This window comes from Plectropomus leopardus, chromosome 1 (genome assembly GCF_026936395.1).
Source record: "Plectropomus leopardus strain MGB_pleo_1.0 chromosome 1, ASM2693639v1, whole genome shotgun sequence".
Lineage (NCBI taxonomy): Eukaryota > Metazoa > Chordata > Actinopteri > Perciformes > Serranidae > Plectropomus > Plectropomus leopardus.
The window spans coordinates 29,198,635-29,212,073 of record NC_142176.1 but is presented as its reverse complement, the minus strand read 5'-3'; the positions used below and the strand labels follow the sequence as shown (position 1 = coordinate 29,212,073).

The window sequence follows — 13,439 nt, the reverse complement described above, 5'->3', positions numbered from 1 at the left end:
GTGACGGGTTTTAATATCAGTGTGGTTTAATATAAGAACTGATCTCTATCAGGGCTCATTTACTTGCTGACTGACCAGCTGGGCCGCACTCTGGATGGACAGAAAGGTGAGGAGTTAAAAGTGCAGAGACCACCCTCCTGTGGTATTTCACACTCAAGCATAGACTTAGAGGGTGGCGGAGGGGGTGACTCAGGAATGTGAAGCAAGTCAAGGGTGTGTGTCGTGTGTGCTTTACTGTCGAGAAACCTCCTCCGCCAGGACCATGGTACTATCCATGTGTGCTTGTTTACATGTCCCGCTGTTTGCAGGTGGCACTTTACCCAATTTCTGAACTGAAGGTGCAAATAGGCCCCTGAAGTGTGCTTGGACTGCTATTTGAGGAGCTCATGGTATCATTGTACTTGACATTTGTTACACAGTTTTAATGCAGTGTAAGGATTGTAAAACATATTGTTCAGGCTAGAAAGCTATTTAAACTGTTTTGAAAATTTGGCAGCAGTTAAAATCAGTGAATATTGTACTACGGCGTTGAAAAACATACTATAACAGCTTCCCACCTGCTGCTCTGCTTGTACTCCTAATGTACCAGTGCCATGTGCTGAGCCACTGTTGCTAAAGTAAATGTTATTCTTTGAACCAGCCCCGCGTTGTAAGGCTTACATGTGCTTAGTTTTTGTTGACTGAATCCATTTTGTCACTTTTTACAGTTTATGTGTCAGGGGTTAGGCAGGATGAAGACCCAAATGCAGAACAGAAAATAAGCAGACAGGTGTGCAAACGGAAAGAGATCTTTTAGTGCTGATGAAAATCCCAAAGGTCAAAAGCAAGAAACCAAAACACAAAGCACAAATACAACATGAGTGAAAAAAATAAACAGAAAACAAACCAGGATAACAAGGAGGAACTCAGGTGAAGGCAGCAGCAAACACACAGGAAAACCAAAGGATAGAAGCACAGCAAGGGTAACAGCAGGGTTAACAGACAAACTGACAAATGGGAACACAGGTTTATATACACAGAGGGCACTAATTAAGACAATGACACACAGCTGGAGTAGGTGGACACAGGGAACAGGAGCAAAACACAGATTGGCCATCAAATGAAGGTGAGGCAGGGAACACAAGGGTGGAGTAAACGAGACTAAAAGAGGACAGGGATGCAGGGAGGACTAACAAGGATGGACAAACAAGACTGATTCAAGACAGGTGAGATTGATCAGGCAAACACAAAGACAGGAGGTAAAACCAGACTTGACACATGATGATTCAAACTCCAAAATAAAACAGGAAACAGAACATGAGAAAGAAGAAACTAGTGACACAAACAGAAAACCCCCCAAAACAAAGTTTACACTATAAAATCTCAAATCATGACATTATGTTTGTACGCTACTCTATTTTTTTGCTATTGTCAAATAAATCAATTTGAGCAGAATTGCAGAAACACCAAACAGAAAATGATTGACACTTCCTAAGTCCCGTCCCCAATTAGTTACAGTTGCTAGGTGGGACAAGCTTGACAAAAAGAAGCATGTCAACGCTGGTTCCATTTAGCAAAGTGTGGCAGTGTTTATTAGATAGTTTCTTGCTGTTAGGAAATATAGCTTCAAGAAGCAGACATTAAAGGACCACAGTATGTGATGGAAGAATATATTCACATTGTTAACGTCATAATCAAGGGAAAAGCAAACTGAGGTTTCGGTTCTCAATGAAAAGGGAGAAGTAGAGACCAAGGATGACAAAAGTCAGTCAGCATTGCTCTTGTACTTCCTGGTATGTGACCCGTTTTTTCCCTTCTGGGCATTAGTACTAATAAATCCATGTTGCTGACCAAGTTGAGCGTTTTTACCATGTGGATCTAAGGGAATTGACTCCCTTCTGGAGCCAGCCTCAAGTGGCCATTCAAGGAACCGCAGTTTTTGGCATTTCTGTCCTCATTTTGCAGCCCGCTTGGTGCTGATCCAGTCTCTTTACTGTAAAAAATGACTTTGGAGCAGCATGTAGCTGCACGGAGACAATATTACATCTATTCATGTATTAAAGTTATGCTAACCTATTTTCTGGCTAACAATAATTAATACCACCTTTAAAATATATCAACAACCAACCTGTCTGTCCTTTTCCAAATCTATTTAACATTACCACAGAAAGTAAACCTGGCTTGCATTGTTGATTTGACATTAGGCTAACTCCCTTTGATATAGAATAGCTAGCTAGTTAACTAGCGTTTTGCTAACATTTGCTAACTTATGATGCAACTATATATAATGTAATGCGTCTGTAAAGGTTGTGACAGCCACATCTTTTAAAATGTACTTTTCTCTTCAGTGTAGACAAGTGAAGTGCATAGCATAACCAGGGGAAGAGGAAAGTTGACCTAGGTGTTGCCAGGTTTTAATCTTGCTCAACTATTATTGGAGCACAGAGCGAAAAGAGGCCTGACTTAGGAAGGGTCAATTGTGTTTTTAGTAACAGTTGTTGTGAGTGTGGCAGAGTGACTGAATTAGCCCGGCTGTGTGCTTTGTTTCTGTTTGGCCGGGACTGTTGATTCACTGGGACTGCTGAAGTGAGCTCTTTCTTTCTGGCCCTCTAATCAGGTTTTCCTGGTTGATTATTTGATTTGGAAAGAACTCCTGGCCTGCTAAGTGTATGTTTGTCAACACTCTGGCTCCACACCAAATCCCTCATGCACAGGGGGACAGAGAAATAGAGAAAATACATGCGGACGCAGAGAGACGGCAGAGATGAAGAGGGTAAATGGAAGGAAAGGAAAAAAAATCAGGGACCTTTTTGTTTCATGGCGACAGTTTGTGGTGTTGGGTAGGAGGCACAAACTTGGGGAAAAAAGCTTAAGACAGCTTCTACTTAATTTTACACAATGTTAAACATGTTCAACAATTTTATGTTGCTTGGATGGAAAACTCTGGTATCACATTGGCGCTGGTGTACAAAAAAGGCCAATGTGTTTTTTAACGAAAAGATCTGATTTTTTTAAACTTTTTTTTTTTTGTCATGCTCTTATTTACACCCATGAAGCGTTTTGAGTTTTTTACATATGCTTTCCTTTCTCACAGATACAGTCCTCCAGACACTGTTAACTCATTTTATGCTGTCTGGAACACACATGGTGTTGCGAATAAACATGCCCTGATTTACTGACACACACAGACACACTGTGCACTACAAGCATGCACACATACACACGTGTAAGCACTGTCCGTCTGTGCTCACTTCCAGACTGAGCAGACATGATCATAAAACAAGCTACACAACTCACAAGACCGTTGATTTACTGTGACTCTGTGTTTCTTTGAATCCAGAATGGTGTCATTTATAGCCACGGATCCATTGAGGCCGGGGTGCATAATTACCTGTTAGCTTGTTACTGGCAAAATTTGTACTTTTATGTGGCTCTTAAGATCTAATGTGGTTTTCAAAGATGAACCCATTACTGGTTATTATAGGGGCCTCATGCTGTTCCTTGGTGCAACTTCCTTCCGAATATATTTCATGTGCCAAAAACAGCAGTTTTGATTCCAGTGTGACAAGTGAGGAATTATCTCACTGCTGTAGGCATCTGTTCAAGTTTGAAAGTTTAATTTCAGAATTATATGCTGTCTACATGAGTTTGTATGTAGTTTTGTGTGAGGATGGAGCTGCCTTCTCTGGCCATCATCCCTGTGGTTAGTGTCACAGAGATTTCACCCTGCCTTCTGCAGCACACTGCGCTGCAACAACCAACAGCTCATGTAGAAAGCAGAGATACACACACCCAAAAACAACATGAACCGCGGATCTGTTTAGTCTTTCACTCTAATTCAGACATGCCTCCATCACTGAGCAGTTAAAACACATGGAGGATGTGGTGGAGTAGTATCAACATACCTTGGGGTGGGGAGTTTTTGCTTCAAAGAAAAGCCCTGAGGGTTGGAAATTAAATTTTAAAAGCCAAAAAAACTCAACAGTGGCAAAAAGTAATCACTGATTTATTGGTTTTGATAAACAATACCTTGCCTATGTAATTATACATGACTGTAACTGTCACTTCCTTGAAAATACAGCAATGCTTTCCACAGATTTTTGGTGGTGATTTTGAAAGTCAAGATAATCAAAGGGAATATGCACTCAGCTAACATCTCACGCCGTCCAGTGTAGAATAAATCCCATGTCCTTATTTTATTTCAGTGCTTGGCTAATATTATAGGTGTAAGGTGTGCTTCTTTGTGATTGTGTTAATGCACATGTTTTTTTTCCTCCTTTAACTTTTTGTAAAAGTTATTTTTATTACTCAACCAAAGTGTCTACAAACACTGCAAACCGAAGCCGAACCGAGCTGTATGGTTTCTTCCTCAGTTCACTAAGACACTGCAGTAGTTTAACCAGCCTGAACATGTATGTCTCAGCCAAGACTTCTGTATTGTATATAAGCCTCTCTGCTCCTGATCATCCCGCAGGGTTCCCACAGTCATGAAAAACCTGCAAAAGTCATGGAATTTCCCAAACATATTTTCCAGACCTGGGAAAGTCATGGAGCTATTAAAGACCACTGAAAGTTTTGCAAAAGTTATGGAATTTTGTTGTGTGTAATGGAATTGTTACATGAATAACTTCCACGAAGTGCAACATAATGGCAAATTAAATTTCTGTAGTTCTTGATGTAACGTTGTGTGTGTGTGTGTGTGTGTGTGTGTGTTTGTGTTTGAAAAACACTGCGCAAGTGGGGCAAGAGAAATAATAAATATATTTTGGGTCCTTAAAAAGTCATAGAAAAGTTTTGAATTTTCTTCCATTAAAATGTGTGGGAACCCTGATCCTTAGACACTGTGATAACCACAATGGACGGAATTTTATCCTTTTTTCTTAGTAAATGGATGCTAATCATTCCTCTGTCTGCAAAAGTTGTACATATTGAAGGATTAAGGTAACCATTGTGCTCTTAACTAACTTAACAAAAGGTCTTATTTCGTTTTCTTGCCATAAATAAATTTCCCGTGTACTATTTTCAATCCAGCCCTCTCTCAGGAACCAGTGAGTCTTTTTTTAAGCTCTGTAGCAAAACCCTTTAAAGACACTAGGTTTTTATTCAGCCAAGAACAGTAAAGCATTATTCAGATTTTAGCTTTGCTGCCCTGTCTGTCTAGTATCTGCCTCTGGAGGCTCGTTCTCTCACATAACCCGCTGTAAACACAGCATATTTTAGTTTTTCCACAGCTCAGTTCAACGTAGGCGCCCCCATACTTTAACTTCTTTCACCACAGGGGAGCGTCTTGGAAGTTAGAGAGAACAAGAGGGAGATGCAAAACCGAGCACAGGCTACCAGTATTCCACCACTGGTTTCAGTACCCCTTTTTACATTTATCCTTCCAGCATTTTACCAATGCTGGAAATAAGTCACATTTAATAATCCTGCTGCAGACCAGAAGAGTTAAATAATTGGCTTCAGAGAGAGTCAATATTTTGAAACCAAGCATGCATTTCTTTTGGTAGTGCTTGCTCACCGTTTTTCTCAGGTACACACTGTGTGTTTCCAGGGCCTGATTGTGACCAATTTAATCCTTTTTATTTGAGCTAGTTTTGGAACAACACATGACAAATCTCATGCTACACCCACTTTCTCTCCATCCACCCACCATACTTTTTGTACCAAACATTGACACAGCGGTGTGTGACGCAAACCTGCAGGGAGGAAAGGGTCAGTAGCCAGCTGTGGTGGGGTTGAGGCTTGGCAGTTCCTGGAGTGAAACAGCAATGAATGGCCTTGTTCTTCTCTGTTACCCTGAATGGGCTGCCCTCCATCTGAGCTGGAGGTGTGGGCTGCGAGGGCAGTACGGAGGGAGCGTGTATGCGCGGGGGGGGGGGGTGCCATCCTGCCGTCACGCAGTCTGCCAAGTACAACATTACAACTGTGGTGGGACTGTGTGTGTATTTTTTTTTTGTCCCTCTGAGGAGGAAAGGTCTTGTTCTCCTTTCCATCTTCCCCTTGTCTCTACTCGACATGCAACACTTTTCCTTCGTCCAACATCTCACCTGTCTGGGTGGAACAGGGGTGCCAGCGCTCAGGGACTAATGGAGAGGGCAGCTGCTACTCTAGGTGCCACATGCCAGCCAGGTTGGCACGCATGAACCACTGGATTTGAAAAGGCTGTTGACATTTTTACTGGTAATTTTTTTCCCCCTTTAGCCACGGTGTTACCATTAAAAGGCTTTTTATATACAGGAGACCTCACAGAATGAGTTGTGTGAATGATGCTTTTGTATAACTCAGCATCTATTTTTTGTTAATTGATATGATGATTTACTACAAGAGCTATTTGTTTTTCTCTTAACCCTTTTTCATGGTTGACATTGTAAATGCAATACAACCTTTATTCGATTGAACAGATGGGGTTTCAAGGCTCTGGTGAAGTTTTTGGAGGAAACAGTGTCCTGCACTGAATCCTGTTCAGCGGCAGGCCCGCAAGGGGAAAAAATTATAAGTCTATTAGTTGAAAACATCAGTGTCAAACTGGTCGGAGGCCAAAGTGCCAGATGAATCTCCAGTGGCCCTGCCAGAAATATCGCAACACCCTCGACCTGACATTTAGATTCCCTCCAAAAAAGGTGGCCTTCTGAAGGCAGTGGAAATGAAGAGAGTATTCCTTTGTTCACACCTCTCATCTGGACCCCGAGAACTCACATCTGTTTCTATTCTGTTTTTCTGTCTCTCTCTGTCCTGTCTCAGCTCATTGGCTACAGTGAGAAGCCCATCAACCTGCAGATGTTCATCGGGACAGCAGACGACCGGTACTTGAGGCCGCACGCCTTCTACCAGGTGCACAGGATCACCGGGAAAACTGTAGCCACGGCAAGCCAAGAAATTATAGTCTCCAGCACCAAAGTTCTCGAAATTCCTCTCCTGCCTGAAAACAACATGTCAGCCAGGTAGGTGTCTGAAGCACTTCAGGATTACATTACTCCGGAATGAGCTTACCACCATGACGGAAGCCCTGTCCAATGAATAAATAACCACATTTATGATCATATAGGGTGGTTACATCTTCCAAAGGAGATTTATTAGATTTTCTTAATTTAAACCTACAGGAGACTTGGCTGCAGAGGGAAAACTGAGGGTTTCTAATGGAGCGGAGAAGCAAACTTTATTCGAATTTTTATGATTCTGCATCACCAAAATGATTATATTTATATAAGATCTGGTTTCATTTACATTGCAATTCATAGGAAGGGATTTGGGAGGGATTTCTCATTCACCGTTGCAATAAATCATATTCACGGGCATTTTTATTCTGTTATTCAACACTTAATTTGCCCCTCATTGCCAGCCCCCTGCTGGGCTTGTGGTTGGTTTTATCACTCCCAGGCCTTCACTACTTACATGTCTTAGCGATTGCCATCCCAGTGCTGCCGTATGGGGCCAACTATTTTCCCTCTACCTTGCAGTATCGACTGTGCTGGCATCCTTAAGCTGCGGAACTCAGACATCGAGCTGCGGAAGGGGGAGACGGATATAGGAAGAAAGAACACACGGGTCCGCGTGGTGTTCCGAGTGCACATCCCTCAACCCAACGGGAAGGTGCTGTCGCTGCAGGCTGCCTCTATTCCTGTGGAGTGCTGTGAGTGTCGACTTCCCAGCCAGAGTCTCACACACATGCGCAAACACCCGAGCATATTCATTCAGAAAACCGAGCACACACACAAACTTCTCCACACACTTCTTTTTTTGCAAGCTTGCAGGAGGTGAGGCAGCTGTGTGTTGCAGAGATTTGAGATGTTGATTTAATCTGCTGTTTGCTCTCATTCAAAGTCTCTTTAGATAAGAACTTATGATAATTGTTATGTAAATGTGCTCGGTTCTGTTCTCTGTGCCATTAGCTCTGCAATAAATACTACCTTTTTTGTGTGGCTGGCAGAAGTGTTGGTATAAATCTGTGGTAATTTTTGAAGCCATCATGTTTGATGATTTTTTTATGAAATTCCATGATATTGGAAGGTGTTCCTGTTAATTTCTTTGCTTATATAGTAGTAAATCCACACACGCAAAATAGACTGCAGTGCGAAAAAACACAGTTCAGCAAATGATCATCCTTCTTTTCTCCTCAACCCCTGCTGCGTCTCTCCCAGCCCAGCGTTCGGCTCAAGAGCTGCCCCAGGTTGAGAAATCCAGCCTGACCAGCTGTCTGGTCAGCGGGGGAGAAGAGATGGTCATCAGCGGCTCCAACTTCTTCCCAGAGTCCAAGGTCATCTTCCTGGAGAAAGGCCCCGGTAAGTGTTATGTCCACACAGCAGCTTACCCTTGAACCACCTCTGCAGAAACAGCTTGTGCCAATTAAGTGTGTAAAAAATCATGTTTGACAGATTTTTCTAAGAGAGGGCACCACGAGTAAAACATGACACGTGTCAATTATAGGGTGTGTTGAACAATCCTATTCTTCAGTGGCAAAAAACCTAACTTTGAGTTCTTTTGAATTTATGTTTATTTTTTAATTAATACACTTACTGAGACTGAAATTTTAAAGATCTTGCTAGTGTTGCAGAAGTCAGCAGAAGATTTTATAGTAGTCATAGCTGATACATGTCTGCAGGGAGGTGAAAAAGACGTGTCATTATCTTAGCCTCAACAAGCCCCCTGTTCCCTCAGGGCATTTTGTCAAATGCAGAACAGATTTATGTCTGCTAGTAATGCTGTCTATCAAGTAAGAATGAGGTAATGCTTCAAATATCCTCATGCAGCTTTTGCAGTATTTTCACAATATTTTCATTATATATACTCTGTCTCAAAGCAAACACTACTGTCAGGATTTCAATACATTTAGTATTATAATATTCAAATCAATTCTTATACAGAAATACAAATCTTCAAATGTTTGTCCATCATCCACACTGTGTTTGTAAGTAAAAGTGAGAAAGAAAAAAAAAAGCGGTTTACATATATGCAAGAATTTTCTTGTCATTGCTATCCAAAAAAATTAACAGACAGGCACAATAAATATGCTTATTTAATAAGTGAATTCACAAAGTAGATGCATGCTTCGTGTTATTTATGTTTTATATATTTTAAATTAATATTTATTTGCAAAAGGCTCGTATCTGTTTAACAAATGTTTCTACTAAAGAGATCTCGAAGTTAAACCCGCTGTGCTGTTCAGCCTTGTTTCTTTGAAGTCCCCTGTCTTTTCTCTGCCTTATCTTTTTTCTCTTTTGTACATCACTCCATAATCAAAACACTTGTAATAGCTGTTCCCTGGTATGGAAATTTTAAATGGATAACATTCGTTGAGCTAGTCTCTGCCTGCCTGAGGTAGCTTTGTGATGTAGGGCAACAGAATCAAGTTCGCACATGGCAGAAAGTTGAGCAGTGTTGTTTTTGTGAGTAGGAGCCATTCTCTAAGATTTTGTAGGGGGAAAAAGCAGTGCAGAGGAATGTCTTTAGCTCTTTCAGGTGAACCAGGTGAAGCATGGCAGAGAAAAGTAGCGTCGCTGAAACAACTCACCGATGGTCAAGTCTTTATAGCACAGTGGCAAGCAGAAAGCTTAGAGAGGTGCATCTTGGGTAGGGAGGAAAGCTGGGCCCCATAGTGCAGGAAGGCAGCGGACTGTGGAAGGACACTAAAGAATATGAAAGGGGAGGGGAAAATGATGTTGATTAGGTTTGTGTAAATGATCCCCCTCATCATGACTAATCCGCCCGCTTTACTGCAGAAAGGCACTGATTGGAGTAAGTACGGGAATGGAAGAAAAGAAAGAAAGAGAGGCAGTGACAGATATTTTTCCACCATCTCTCATAATTGAAAGACAACAGTAGATTCAAGAGGGACTGGAGAGACTGGGCTATTGTTGCTAGTACACAGAGATTATGGGCTGGTACTATAAATGACTTTAATACATACAGAAACGGAAATTCGAGTGTTTCTTCACATGATATCCTATTTTAAAACAGAAAAATGTCAAGCTCTAATGAAATAGTTTAGGTTTGCTCTCTCTTGGTATGCGTAGATTTGGTTTGGTTGAGTCCTGTTTTTGTTATCTTAATGTCACTTTTATTCTGGTCTTTGGGGTTTTCTCATGGCAAGTACATTCCTTCCTGAGAGTCTTTACATTAAGAAAATACTGTTTTAAAATGCCAGGGGGATGTCTTCTTTCTTAACTTTCTCTTGTTTTTTGTCTCTTTATTATTTACTTAAAACCAAGATTCCAGAGTCACTATACTTCCTAAAACATAAAAGTTAAAAGTAAGTCAGTAACTGGTCTAAGTATTTCAACTGTACAAGGACGAATGTTAATACCAAAGATTAGACTTAAAAACTAAAACACAAGCTCCTTTACACAGCCTGTTCAAAGCGGGAATGTCAAGGCTCATTTATAATCACTTTGCATATGAAAATAAATACCTTCGTTTGAAACATTGGAAATGTAACTGCCCTATTACTTCCATGCATCCTTTATGATAGCACACATACATCCAATAAATGACAATAAAGGGCGGAGTCAAACTTTTCAGACAACAAACAAGGCTACTACGGAGGTGTTCGTAATAATGTTAATGGGAGTAATGTTGCAGACAGCGGAGGTCTGTGAGGACTTTAAATACATTGCGACATGTGGCCATAGAATTCTTTTCACTATATTAATGATCTGCTATGTAACTCCATTTTTTAAAACAATGTCTACATCGCAAACATGGACAAAATGAATGTAAAGTACAGACAGAAGGCTCTATTGATAGTTGATACCATTTTCGATTCAACTGGGGAACACTGACAATGGGGTAAAAGAGGTTAATTTTTTGACATTTCTGTCTTCCATTAGATGTTTACTTATTATACTTTTTTCCTTTTATTTCATTCTTGCTTCGGCAATGTAAACATATATTTCCCATGAATTAAATTAAGAGGAGAGAGCGAGTGAGAAGAGGAGGGGCAATTGGGGCCACTGCAGCCGTGTGTGTCAGTTTGCTGTTGGAGGGAAGAAAGAGTGAGAAAATAATAAAGATATTATTGATACTGCAGAAAATAAATATGAAAACAGTGAGAAATATCCAGAATTGATACGAATTGATAAATTGATATTTCTGACCACTAATTTGTGCACATTTTTTTCCACTGTGTTAGGGGTGCACGGGGTGTCTCGTTGATCCAAGTCATTGTCTTAGTGTGGTATGAGGTTCCTGTTGGCGCTTGTTGTCTGACAGAACATGTGGGGCCCTTGCTCCTGCCTGTTGAATGTCAACAAGCTGCACTGCAACAATGCTCTGCTGTCAGCTGCAAAGACATCCAAGGTCATTTGCTCATTGGAAAAGAAAAATCAAGCTCCCTGTCTCTAAGCTCTTCCCTCACAAAAGAGGGAGTCTCTTAAGGGTTACGACTGGCTAATGTGCCTGTGGATTACTACAACTAAGGACAGTGTTAGGGTGAGATCAGAACAGATAAATCGCCATCTTAAAGCCTCAGTAAAGTGTGGATGTTGGTAGAAAGCTGAATAACCGAAATGTTACAAGGCTTACAGCTGAGTGCTGTTAGAATGGACTCTAGGATAGTCCTCTCTGCAGACATGTTGCAGATGCCTGACAGTGGTATTTGTGGGAACCATTTGGGTTTTGAGAAAGAGGCCATGCAGGTGCACAGTATACTTGCACCATGATAGAGGCAACTGCAAACGAATCTGACTCCTCGAGAGACTAATACAATACTAACTTGGTTCTTGAAGTTTTACTCTCCTCAATGCTGTGATTACTTCCAACCACACGGCAATCCTGTTAGTGTTTTCACCCCAAACTGCCTCCCTTCAAGCAGCTGCCCCTAAGATGTCTGGCCAAATAATTAGATCCCTCATAGGAAAACTGGAAAGGATGTTTTCTAGCCAGAAACCTGGCAGTGTGTAAAGCCATTTTAAAATAAATACAATTATTCCACTGCTCTCTCGATAATTTTAACCAGGCAAGACAAACAGCAGGATATTTGGACATTTGATTACTATTTAATAGCTGCAAGGATTTTCTCCACTGGGCTTCTGGGCCCTTAAAAATGACATCATTTTGATGTGTTTTGGTCCTCCAGAACAAATTGAAATCGTGTGCTTCTCTGAAGCCTCGTGTGGTTCTTAAGCCCTGTCTGTTTGAGAAAGCACTGCACATTGACATCATCTTTAGGAAAATTGAGAAAGAGAGCTACTCCAGATGAGGAGAGTAACTTTGAAAAATTGCACACTATACTTCAAAAGAGGTTGAAATTTGAAAAGGGCAGTTCATTAGTGACCATGTGTGGCCTGGGTTTATTGCAGCTTCTGTGTTAGTCATCAGGTAGAATTATATTTGTTTTAATTTTCATTCCATTTGTTGTTGTTTTTTTGCGTATTTCAACTGTATTTTGAAGTTGTTTGTTTGAATGTGTACCAACACAGTATGTGACAGTGTCACAAAATCATATTGAATTCTGCTTCATCACCCATGGTGCTCTCCATCTATTCATCATAGAAAATTCAGATATTACTCTGCCTGCCTTTAGCCAGAAATGCACTCAAGAACTTCTCAAATATTTTCTGACATACTGGTCTGTGGTGTTTTTCTATGAATGTTGAGGTTAAATGGTTAAATGTAAAGTAGCAAAGTGGCGAGTGAGTCTAAGCATAGTATTTCCTGTAATATGTACAGTAAAAGTTTTCAGATACATCTCAACATGTAATATTTTGTGTAGCATATGTCTTTGCCTGTATGGCACCCATATTATCACTAGGATATGCTTTTAACGTGTTTTTCTTCTATAGATGGACGACCACAATGGGAAGTTGAGGCAAAAATAATTCGTGAGAAAAGTCAAGGAGTAAGTTTCATATGTTGTTCTGCACAGTTATTTCACAGCGTTTATTGGATGCAATTGGTATTGCAAATGGTAAATTATGTCTCTTTTTTGTAGTCATGCATCGTGGTGGAGGTCCCTCCCTACCACAGTAAGACTGTGGGCTCAGCTGTGCAGGTGCAGTTTTATGTCTGCAATGGCAAGAGGAAAAGGAGCCAATCGCAACGCTTCACTTACCTTTCAGGTGAGATGAGAGGCTCAAATGACTTTCAGAAATAATCTTACACCTCCAATAACTGCTTTTTTATCTCCTTAAAACTGCTACATTTAAAAACAATCCTTGGGGAACAAAAGAGCTCAGGCAAGGGAGCACAATTTTCTTGTGCTGTTATTAGGTGCTAAAGTATTTGAGACCTTAAGTGATTTCCCTGCAGCTCATTTTACAGACATTTCATTCTCTCAAGCTTTACTTTGCATTCCTTTGGGTGCTCTGCTTCCTGCTGTAGCTAATCTCCCAAGGTAATGACATGAAGTTTGACTGACAGCAGAGACAGTTGAAACGTGCTCTTCGTGTTGCACACTTCTCCACAGGGGTTTCACTAACCCCGTTTCTGTCTTTCTCTCTCCAAAGAAAGCATTGCTGTGGTTTGGA

The 13,439-nt window shown here is 40.9% G+C and overlaps 1 protein-coding gene across 2 annotated transcripts in view; it reads left to right on the top strand.

The window, feature by feature from the left end:
- The window catches only part of nfatc3a (nuclear factor of activated T cells 3a), a 67,276-nt gene that overhangs the window by 34,634 nt on the left and 19,203 nt on the right, over positions 1–13,439 (top strand). For both annotated transcript variants that reach the window (XM_042510103.2, XM_088079450.1), the window contains exons 4-8: positions 6,721–6,920; positions 7,437–7,609; positions 8,118–8,258; positions 12,756–12,811; positions 12,905–13,031. In XM_042510103.2, coding sequence (XP_042366037.1) covers positions 6,721–6,920; positions 7,437–7,609; positions 8,118–8,258; positions 12,756–12,811; positions 12,905–13,031 — 697 coding nt within the window. The remainder of the gene's footprint in view (positions 1–6,720; positions 6,921–7,436; positions 7,610–8,117; positions 8,259–12,755; positions 12,812–12,904; positions 13,032–13,439) is intronic.